At 39.7% G+C, this 12,143-nt stretch overlaps 1 protein-coding gene across 1 annotated transcript in view; it reads left to right on the forward strand.

The window, feature by feature from the left end:
- The window catches only part of COL6A6 (collagen type VI alpha 6 chain), a 93,155-nt gene that overhangs the window by 40,073 nt on the left and 40,939 nt on the right, over window positions 1–12,143 (forward strand). Inside the window, exons 20-22 of the mRNA XM_070391120.1 lie at window positions 6,116–6,151; window positions 7,731–7,793; window positions 9,656–9,718. Coding sequence (XP_070247221.1) covers window positions 6,116–6,151; window positions 7,731–7,793; window positions 9,656–9,718 — 162 coding nt within the window. The remainder of the gene's footprint in view (window positions 1–6,115; window positions 6,152–7,730; window positions 7,794–9,655; window positions 9,719–12,143) is intronic.

Genomic DNA, 12,143 nt, shown 5'->3' on the forward strand with positions numbered 1-12,143 from the left:
GTAGTATTCTTTTTCTTCAGAGAGGAAGGGAGGGGGAGAGAAAGAGAGAGATAGAAACATCAGTGATGAGAGAGAATCATTGATTGGCTTCCTCCTGCACACCCCTCCCTAGGGATCAGTCCTTCAACCTGGGCATGTGTCCTGAGTAGGAATCAAATCAGGACCTCCTGATTCATAGGTGGACGCTCAATCACAGAGTCACACTGGCTGGGCCAAGGTGGTTTTTTAATACTATCCCCCTTTTGTGCAATTCACCAAAAACAACAGAAGAAATTTAAAATAGTTTAACAAAGAAGGACCACAACTTTAAGCTGAACATGACAACTATTGGCCGACTATTTGAAAATCTGTATCCTAATGAGGGAGGCTTTGGAGAGCTGACACATACCACCTCAGACCTCGAGCCGGGGTCAGACTTTTCTAAAAGTAGCTGCCATGTTCCTGAAAAAGCTGCTGAACAAAATCCAGGGCTACTATACCTTTGGAGAAGGTCAGGGTATATACTGATAGAAGCTCAGTGTAGCAGAGGAGACAAATAATGAGAAACTGAAGAATATTCGATTTTTAGTATTTACAGTGTAGCAGCTGAGGCCATGGAGGCTGTAAAGACAGGAGAAGAACAGTGACTCTCACGGCACAGAGAAACTATGGCTTCAAGGTCTTTGTGTGAGCTCCACGAGTCTCTTAAATGCCAAAGTTTGAAGGAAGAGGGAGCCATAAGGTAAACGAAATAATTCATGATGAGAAAGTATTTGAGACAACATACCTATATTAAAGCTATTGACCAAGACCAGCTACATCCCATTAATAGTTTTTCAATAACTATTGAAAAATATTAATAATGAAAAATACTAATAATCTTCATTGTTAGATGATTGCTAATCAGGACTTATGCATAGAAATTGCAAGGGAAAAAAAAAAGAAGTTGCAAGAAAATAAGAGGAAAACTACATGAACCCAGGGCAGATAAACCCTCATGAGCAGAGGAACTACTTAAGGGAAAGGTAAAACAACTCTGGCAAATAGTTCTCCCAAGTCTCAAAAAAAAAAAAAAATTAAAACAGTATAACTGCTCTAAAACAAGTCTAAAGAACTGATAAAATGATAGAAAATGAAAAAAGCAAGCTGGTAATGCTTGGGGAACAATGGGAAATGAGAAAATATATAGAAGATGAGCTGTATTAGAAGCAACAAAAAATTAGAATAAGTATGACTGAAAATATAGGCAGGCATCTATAATAATAAAAGTGTAATATGCTAATTAGACTGGATATCCTTCCTGACAAAGCTGGGTCTCCCGGGTCCCAGGTCCCAGGTGCCGGAAGGAAGCCGGCGCCAGCAGCCGGAGGAAGGAAGGCCTACTCGTACACGTATTTCGTGCATTGGGCCTCTAGTATGGAATAATAGGGATAGAATATCAACAGTGGAGAGCCAACAAATGTAGACTTTGCATTACTAAATTAAGCCAAAAAATTTCAGAAATTTAGTAAAATATCACTTCTTGAAGCAAAAGCTCAAATAAGCAGAGAGAAAAGACATATTCTGACTTAGAAAAAAATTGATATGAATATATCAACACTGAGCCACAGCCTATTGAAATTACCAAAATTACTACATAAAGAAAGAATCATGAGACTTTCCAAGTGGAAAAAATAGAAAACTCAGCCTTCTTCCCAACATTCAGGGACAAAGGGAGCAGGAGAATGGCTACAGAGTTCTGAAATAGAGAGTTGCAAGATTTGTGTACTCACCCAAGTTGTCCTTTAAGTATATAAGTACTTAACGTGTCAAGCCTTCAAAAACTCAGACAACATAGCCCTCATGTTTCTTTAAAACTTTATAATAATAAATTTGAATCCCTCTAAGTCAGTGGTTCTCAACCTTCCTAATGCCTCGACCCTTTAATACAGTTCTTCATGTTGTGGTGACCCCCAACCATAAAATTGTTTTCGTTGCTACTTCATAACTGTAATTTTGCTATTGTTATGAATCGTAATGTAAATATCTGACATGCTATCTGTGTTTTCCGATAGTCGCGACCTACAGGTTGAGAACCGCTGCTCTAAGTGTAGAAATAAGGCTAAACCATAGAAACTGTGATTACAGAACAAAATGTAAATTTTATACATTTGACAATCTAAAAATTATATGAAAATAGGAAAGTGGGAGAGGTGTAGGGAAAGTGCTGATATACTGTGTCCTCATATTTCATTGTAGAAAGTCATTGTATAAGCATCATTTTAAGCTAACATATGTATTACTAAGCTACCCTAAACTCCTGAGTTTTTAAAATAATTATTCTTTTTTTTAGGAATGTATTATTTCTCATTGTCAAGAAATGTTACCACCTGACATTTCCAATTCTTTCAGTTTTTTTTTTACTCTATTAAATTCAAATACAATTAAATGTAATACTTTAATTTCAAAACAGCATGAATAGCACGATCCTTTTTTAATTCAAAGTACCACTATTTAGAACTCCATCTGTAAATATGCATAAGAAGATGCCAGGAGTCATGATCATCAAATGTTAATGAGAGTTATTTTTAGATGAGGGGTGTGGGATGGCTTTTAAATTTTTATTCTGTGTACTTTCTGCATTTGAATATTTAAAAATCAGCATGTATCATTTTTATAATATCAGTAAAGTCATTATCCTTTAGGAAAGAAGAAAAATCTATATCACTGACTGAAAAACTCTAAAATGTAGGTAATAACAGTCAGGACTCCTCAATGCTACAAAATTCTGCTGAACTGATCAGTGCTTGGAGGCTGGCCAGTGGTAGGGTGTGGCATGCAGGGAAATCTCATCAGTTGACCAAATCTGATCTTCCTTCATTTGGTAAACTTATTGAACACCTACAATGTTCCAGCATCTTTACTAACTGCTAGACCTATAAACTCAAATAAGACATATCCTTTGCTCTCAGAAAACTTAGAATCATGTTGCAGAGCATGGTGTCTCAACTTGCTATTGACATTTGGGCTAATTCTTTGTTGTGGAAGGCTGTCTTGTGCCTTGTAGGATGTTTAGTGCCATTCCTGACCTCCACCCATTGTCAGAATCACCCCTGACTTGTGACAAAAAATATCTCCAGATAATTGCCAGATGTTCCCAGGGAAGGAAGTGGGAGGTAGGGGAGTGGAGGGGGGGAGGGGGGCTTAATCCCCCAATGTTGTCAAGAACCACTGTTATAGAGGAGGACAGACCTGTAGGTATAACAAGCACTGTGCCAGGAGTCTATAATGGATTGGTGATTGGGAGGAGGAAGGACCAGGGCCAGAAAGCTCAGGATGGGGAGAGGATTGGAATGGGATGTTGGCTCTTTCTGAGCCAGACTTTACTGAGAATAAGAATAGATCCTTGTGCCATGGCTAATGAGAAGCAACTGTAGCCTCAAACTAAAGCATGGTCTTCAGTCCTATTAAGTCCTGAGGTTATGTTAGTTACGCTTTTCCCTTTTCCTCTCTCTTGGCACTATTTTAGGGACAGCTTGAAGTGCTCTAGGACAGTCATTTATCATTGTGAATGAGTTTGCCGTTAGGGCAACTCAGTTGTTAGAGCATCATCCTGATATGCCAAGGTTGTAGGTTCAATCCCTGATCAGTGAACATACAAAAATCAACCAATGAATGCATAACTAAGTGAAACAATAAATATCTCTCTCTCTCTCTCTCTCTCTCTCCCTTCCTCTTTCTAAAAATCAATTTTAAAAATTTTGAGGGGAAAAGATTCAGTATTAATAGAATGCTTTACCATTAAGAAGGTCCTTCTTTATTTTTCTGGGGAAAGTGGGTCATGGTAAACCACCAGGAAGCCAGGCTATGAGGGACCAAGGGACTGAGGACTTTTCTGGGTCTTCTTACTCTCAAGTCTTCTTTGGGGAGATTTTCTTTCTGCTATCCCCATTCACATTCCCTTTCACAGATGAGTAAGGCTGTCTGGATATGCTACCAGACAACTATAAGCCTTTAGGCAAGTCATTAAGATGTATAGAGACTTAATCTTTCCCATCTAAACATTTTAAAATTTGAGGCACAATTGTAAAAATCATCTCCCCTATTTCCTTGCGTTTTTTTTTTCTTATTTTCTTGCTTTCACACTTAACCCAGGGTATTTAAAACCCTGACTTTCATAATGAAGGCACCAGCTGATTACTTCTGGAGATGTTTCCATTATTTGTGCGAATGGTAGATTATGGTCTGTCTCTACCACTAGGCTTACAAACTCCTGCGTAGGGACAGGAGTCTGGTTTTTCTTACCACCACGCAGACAAGTGCCTCCAGGAAGCAGGAGCTCAATAAATATGTGTTAAGTCATTTAAATCAAGCTCTGTCAAGGTCAAACCTTAAAGACAGAACAAGTGTTTATTGATGATCTTTCAAACACTATGATAATGGACCAGATATTTGGATGTGGAGGCCTGTTTTTTTATCCTTTATCATATAAGAAGCTCTTTGTTTTGCCTAAAGGTAAGGCTGCATTTCATTCCGTGTTCCTACCACAACCAGATGTATCCACCTAAACCCTAGGTCTGGCCATGTACATTTCTGCTTCAAGAACCCCAGTGGTTTCTGCTAAATGAAGTATGAACCCTTCATCTAGTGTTTTCAGCTTTAGTAACCCTAATACTCACCTTTCTTCTCACATCTTAGACCCAGAATTGCCACTATAAAATACACCTCCTATTTTATTTTTACTTAGGCTGGTATCTTCTGCTAAAAAGAAGACTCCTTACATTTTCTCCCTGTAAGACTCCTACTCATCCTCCAAAACCCATCTTTAAAATCTTTTCTTCCAGGAAGGTTTTTCCCGATTTCACCAACTGGAAACGATTGCTTTCTTCAAAGCCCATATTCCTACCATTCCCCCTTTCCTGTAGCATGTGCCATACTCTGCCTCATAAATACTCATTTCCTCCCGCCAAACCCAAAGAGTGAGGGTGCTCTGAGATCAAGGACTCTGTGTCTGTGGATATGTGTGTGTCATCCTTAAGCCCCTGTGGTTCCCATCCAATGTGTGTTGTGGGTAGCTAGTCCTTGGTAGGTGTTCTTCTTAATGAAACTGAAGTGAACTGACTCCGAGCAGATAAACCCTGTGCTCAAGGAGGACAGACAGCTTCTTTCCCCTCTGATAGGACTGAGACTTTCCTCAAAGCTGGTTCCTCGGGGTTTTCAAGAAGTGGGCCTCCAACCATTTCCCCAGGTGCAGTCTGTTTCCTAGATAATCATAAATTCTGACTGAAATAATATCAGCAGAATTTAAGGTCTGCAATCTTGGCCTCTGAGAATTTTGAGCTGAATATTTCAAGAAAGTTTCCATCAAGAAAATATTGTCTGATAGAGAGTGAATTTTCCAAATCCTGGATGTCAGTATTGCTATTACCTTACTGCGAGATCCTAATGTAGACAATAAAATGTCTTTGTCTCTTGATATCCAGATCTATGAAGTATGGATCTGGCATATATCCACACCTAATCTTACATATGCGAGTCTTAGGAAAAACCCACTTGATTATGGAGCACCATTCTTTTGATTGGATATTTTAATAACAAATGGAATTGAGTGACTTTTGAATGATGGTGGTGATTCATTTCTTGACAGGTATTTGGCTTTGATGGGGGATGGGTAAAATCAGTTTGGCTACCTTTAGCTTCTGACATTAATCTATAATAAAGTTCATGAAGTCAGTTCTCCCAGTTTTCCCATTTGGCTTCCTGCCTGCTGGCCACTCTATTCCTGATTTCTGGCTTACGTGGTCATACTTCGGAAAAATGAAAAGAAATAAAATTCAAACCAGTCAATTTTGGAGCTCCTGCAAGCAGCTCCAGTAACCATTTAGTGGAGGATGAATTACTGACCACAATCTGCTCTCATAAGTATCTATAGATTTCAATTGTCTATGATCTTAATTCCCTGTTGCCCTTAGGGTCAGAGTTCAGAGTTGGCAACATTTGGCTGTCATGGTGCAGAGGATAATTGAATGTTTTGAGCAATATGTGGAAACATGTTGTAATGTTAGTGCCTTAAGATGCCGATTACTAATTTAAATGAAATATAACAAGCATTTTTTTCCCCAGAGTTACTGATATATACCTCTTCCTCCTATTTTAGGCAGCTCATGGCCGAAGGGGACATACAGGCCCACAGGTACACTTGTTTTTGATTTTTTTCTTAACTACATATGATAAATATTCTGTGTGCACTCAAAGAGCTGGAACCAAGACTCTGACACGTCTCTTTCAGGCCTGAAGTTCTTTTCTTTTTCTGATATTGGTTGTGGAATAAAATGTTGGAAAATTTTAAGGCTACAATTTCAAACACTCAAATCTTAAAAGAATGTGAAAATGTGGGCACTTTATTCAAAACCATAAAAACGAATGACAAGAGACATGACTTGGCCCCATTACTGTTAAATTGAACTTGGAATTACACAAACTCCAGTAACTCAGTTGGGGACTTTTCTTGTAGATTTTTGCTCAATTATCTCTGAAACCTTATTTAGAATTTACATAAACCCACTTTAAGCCAAGACAGTACAATAAAACCCTAATGTAGATGGTATTTCTGAATGCTTTGTTCAGAAGTGGGCCACACCAAATAGAATCACATCCCCCTTGTACATGTTGGTGATACATTATACATGCTTCGTGAGCCCACAATATTTATGAAAGAGCAGTGGCGACTTCGAATTTTTCGAAATTGAGGAAACACACATCCTCATATTGAAAATACAATGAGGATGAGTAATAATAAATCCACTCTGAATCACATCATGGTTTACCCCCAGAGTGTTAAAGAAAGCATCTTAAGCACCACCGGGAAAAGGCAGTTTTACCCGTGAAAGGAATAACAAATTAGATTGTAGCAGACTTCTGTTCACTAATAATACATGCCAGAGACAACACATTGATATCTTGCAGGTGCAGAGGCAAAATAGCTGTTAACCTAGAGTTTTGTAGGTGGCTATACTATCAGTGAGGAAAACAGACATGTTCAGATCGGTAAAGACTAAGACTGTACCATCCACAGACTTTACCCCATCCACACACATGCCAAGCTTAGACTTCAACAACAAAGCAGATCCAGAAAAATGGCAAGAAGCAAATGATATGAGATTGGGCAGAGAAGGTGTTGAGAAATTTCTTCTTTCTGATTTCTAGGAAAAGACATCAGTAAGAGGCATTTAATCACATCCAACTGTGTAACAACGGGGACATAAATTTGGGCTATACTGGTAGTTGCCTAAAGTAAACTTTCTTAATCCTTTCTTACTCTTCCTGGAATTCTTATCTCACAGTGTTCAAGGGCATCATGAAGAGAATGCTCAGCTATTGATCCTTAGATACTTAAGCTATTCGAATAAAAATAGAATGTTATAGGATACTAGAGATTTTTTAAGAAAATGCAAAGTAAATTGTGAGATTTTTTTTTTAGGCCAAATGCCCAAGATGGAGATGGCATATTACAAGCATTATAGGAAAATAAAGGAATGTGTGCGTGCATATAAAGACTGAAAGCAAATACACTAACATAATAGCTGTGGTTATTTCTACTTAATGAGATTATAGAAATGTTTTATTTCCCCCTTTGTATTTTCCTTTATTATTCATCTTTTTGCAAAGATCCTGCACTGCCATGTGGTTGAAAAAATATTTATAATCTTGCTCATAAAGCAGACAAAATTCTCAGGAAAAAGTGTTAACTGGTTGATTCTCTCTCACTACAGGGGACAACAGGCACCCCAGGCCCAGATGGACTTGAAGGCTCACTGGGACTTAAGGGCCCTCAGGTACAATTAAGACTAATCAACGCACAAAAGTGTGGTGAAGGCCTGGGGTTGGGGGTGGGCTAGAAGGGGTCAATGGGGGTGGGGGTGGGGAGGGGGCATATGTTATACTTGCAAAAATAAAGTTTTTTTTAATAGAAAAAAAGACTAATCATGATGTGAGAACTTAAGAATCAGAAGCCTTGATAGAATCCCTCAGCCCCTTCCCCTTTCAGAATTACAGTTGTCTAAAGTGTTTTCAGGGCAATAAAGTAGGGGAGCAACACAATCTTGACTTGTACAGTATTTGGTCCCCTTATCTAAGCTTTGTTTCATGGAGAATAAACATGCTGGGCAGCGGTCCCTGAGCGATTCTTATCTGTGGCAGAGCTCAAGGTCAACATGAAGAGAAGGCCCCGCTATTGAGTCCAGGCTAACTAGGGTATTCTAAAGAGACCTGAGCCAAGGAAAACATTGAGCCCCAAATTGGGAATTTTGGCCAATTTAGCACAGTAAGCTCTCAGTGTTACATATCTGGATGCTGTGCTGTAGAAAAGTTGGCTCCACGCTAGGAAACAATTATTCCAAATACAGCTGAAGCCTTCGGCGGGGTGATCTGTAGTGTGGCACTCAGCCTGTGCTTTCTAGCTCACTTCTCCTGGGAGCTGCCTCCAGCACTTTTCTGCTTTACAAGGAACAGGCCATGTTTGGCTCTCATACTGCTCACATGAGGGAAAAGGAAGCATGTGCCAGAAAGGGCAAGATGTAGCCTGAAATAATGAGAAGAGAAAGGAAATCCTAGAAAAGGCTGAGATGAACATAAAAAGTCAGACCACAGAACGTAAGAATATTGTCTCTCTCTCTTTCTTTTTTCCGTCTTGAAATCTTGAGAAATTATTTTGCTGTTTGGCAAATGCACAACAAGCCAGGGTTCTGCAATTTTTCAAAGCTTTAACCCACATAGCTAAAAAAAACAACAACCCTAAAGAGACTATTATATGTTGGCAGTGCATGGAAGTTGGGCAAAACAAATATCCTTAGATCTCAGAAACGTTGCTCACATTTACCAAGATTTCAGAGCAGCAAACGGTTTGCTCCTTGGACCTCTATCTCTTTCTAGCTCGATCGCCTTTCTTTGTCTTACTTGCCAGCTGAGGAAAGTTCCTTTTCCCACCTTCAAATGAGAAAGATTTGCCGCTAGGGCTGTGGGGAAGCATTTCAATAGATTGGCTGGCTTTATTTCATGCTAAGCAAGCCATATGACTCTAACATCCCTTCTTCCATTTTATAGATTCTTACTTTTTTTCATGACATAATTTTAAAATAGATGTGAAAACCAAACACAGCAGGAAGGTTTGTCTGCATAACATATGGAAGCCACAGTTAATAAGCACTATAACATTCCAGAAGTACAACTGTCTAAATTTCATCTCACTGCATGCCGTGTCTTGTTTATTGTGACCGGTCTTCGGTGTGGTTATTGAATAAAAATTCCATTTAAATAGTTCAGTCTTGGGGCTTATATAATTAAGGATTCTTTTTTCTTTTTAGGATTATTTTCTTTTAACATAATATATGCGATTGGAGTATAAAGATGCTTAGGATAATTAGAAAGCAGTGCTGAAAGACTCACCTGTTCAGTATTTCTTCACTTGGACTGCAAATGCCCAACTGTCTGTCAGATTGGACACGTGCCCTCCCCCCCTCACCACCCCCAAGAGGGGGAGAGCTCAACAGATCAAGACAGAACCAAAGACACGCGTGGACTTCTCTTTCCAATTTCTTCTGTCCCTGTCACTGACTTAGCATGTCCATTTTAATATTCAAGTCAATATCCAAGTGTTCTCTTTTAGGGAGAAAATAATGCTTTAATTCTCTGTGCATAGGGCCCCAGAGGAGAGACCGGTGTGGAAGGAGAAAAAGGAGGCCTGGGAAGTAGAGGTCCCCAGGTATGTGATGAGAAAAAGTGACTGACCGCCTCTGGCCTTTAATGTTGATGTCCTTGCAGTTTCTTTCCTGCAGGTGGATTACTCAATTGCCTGTGACCAGCAAAAGTGTATTAGGTTTGACCTCATTGCTCAGTGTGGCCACACCACACCCTGGCCCCTAGCTTGCTAAGCAGGCTGTCGTTCTGTCCAACACAGAGCTGGTTTCTAGCTCTTCACCTCAGCAGCACAACTATTATTGTAAGGTGAAGAACTCTGCCCTAGGTAAACCAGGTCACCTCACTCCCCCTATCTCAATCCTCAGGAGCTTTCCAGGCATCCCAAATACAACCTCGTCCTGTAGTGGGCCTCGGCCTAGCTATGTCCGAGAATCTCCTGGGCAGACTGTAAAGCTCTCCACCACTTGGGGCCCGCCCATACCACTGACCTCAGAATCCCGAGGTGAGGCCAGGGTCTCAGTACCTTTAATTCTCCCAGGCGATTCTAATATACACGCCAGTGTTGGGAATGACTGTCCCACGTCAGCATTCTCAAACTTTGAAGTGTGTAAGCATCACCTACAGAACTTGTTAAAATGCAGATTCTAATCAGGAGGTCTGGGGTGGGCTTGCGATTCTGTACTTTCAATAATCCCTCAGGGGCGGTTGCTGTTGCTGTTGCTGGTCCCTGGACCATGCATGGAGTAGCGAGGCCCTCCATGATTTGGCCCTTGCCCACTTGCTATCATAGTATACACTTGTTTGTTTAGCTGTTTTTGTCCCTCGTCTAGATTGTAAGCTCTGTGAGAGCCAGGACTTTATCTTGCTTGTACTATATTCCGGAGTTCAGAACAACAGTGCTGCTGCACAGTGGAGCTCAATGCATATTTGAGTAATGAATCAATTAGTAAATGAATGAATGAGACATAGTTGGGACTTAGACTCCGAGCTAGCAGGAGAATAAAGGGAATCAATCCATTCATTCAACTGGGCAGTGGTCCAACACTGTAAGTGGATGTAGTCATCATCAAAATGTTTAAGAGGCTATTTGCATAAACTTATATCTCATGACACAGTATTTTAAACCATATTAATTACTACTTATAAGGAAATTTCCCTGCATTTTTTGATGAATGCACTCCTTCAAAAAGCATGAAAATTTTAAAATTTTACGGTAGGATTAAAGTGATGAAAAGTAACTATTTTGCCTTCACATCTTTGAATCATTAAACGCTTGCTGGCAGCACAAAATTGGGATTTAAAAAAAAAAAGCCAAGGGAAACATATATTGGGTGGTTATCTCATCTGTTTATATAAAATATTGAGATGTAGATGGGTTGAAATTCAAAGAGCTTAGTAATTCCCTTGCTCTAGACTCCAAAATTGTATCCAAGTGGCTGTTACTTTAATAAGTTATTCCATTTTCCCTGTAGTGTGCTTCTGAGTGAGTCCCCTTTAATCTTGCCTTGGCACGATTGGTCATAGTCATAAATCATTCAACGTCTTGGCATTGCCAGAGGTAGCAAAAGGCACCACTTGTCCCTGGGCTAGCTCCTCCATTTATCTAGCTGGAAAGCATGGTTTTCTCTCTTTGCTTGCTTTCCTTTAAATACCCTTGTCAACACAGTGAAAGCAGTATTTCAAAGATGTGTAGAGTTTTCTATGTTCAGGACATGATGAATGGGATCTCATAATTGTTGTTTCCAAAGGAAACCCACAGAGACAAACACAATCAGGTGGACAAGAGGGTGTTATTCTTCACTGGCTCTAAATCCACTGACACAGGCTTTGTCTTCCCTCATAACACACAAGGACCAGCCACTCGGGTGGAATCGCGTGAGTGTTTTCTAATTGCAGGCTTGAAAGCTGCTCTTAGGGCACACATTTAGAAAAAAGGATGTGATTTCTGTTGACAGTGTTCTGAAGGCTTGTTAATTTATGGAGTGTGGGAGCATTTTGCATAAATCAAACATGTGCTAATCCAGCCAAGTATATGGCTATGATATAAAAAGAAATACAGTCCATGGCACAATGCAAAAGAAGAAAGAACTTTGAAAGTCATGGCACATTCTCATCATCGATGTTTCTATCTCTCTCCCTCTCAATTTCCTCTCTGAAATCGATAAAAATCTTTTTTAAAAAGAAAAGAAAGTCATGGCATATCCGTTTGTGCCTTCCTTTGTTCCTTTCTTGTTTGGTTTACCTAAAGGTCCTACAGTCACATAACCATGGGCTAGAAAAGGAATGGGAAATCAGACACAAAATACTGGTTCCTACAGGAGCTGCGATTAGTCTTTAAAGATGTAGAGTTTTTAGTGAAATAGTGACTAGTATCATATACAGTATCAAGGAATGTTGAAATTATTCAGTGCAAATTTGGGATACAAAGTAGAAGTTCATCTTTACAAAGCGTAGCACAGTGGTCAAGGCAATAGCATCTGAAGCCAGGC

This window comes from Myotis yumanensis, unplaced genomic scaffold (genome assembly GCF_028538775.1).
Source record: "Myotis yumanensis isolate MYYU_CA2020_CCGP unplaced genomic scaffold, mMyoYum1.0.hap1 SCAF_14, whole genome shotgun sequence".
Lineage (NCBI taxonomy): Eukaryota > Metazoa > Chordata > Mammalia > Chiroptera > Vespertilionidae > Myotis > Myotis yumanensis.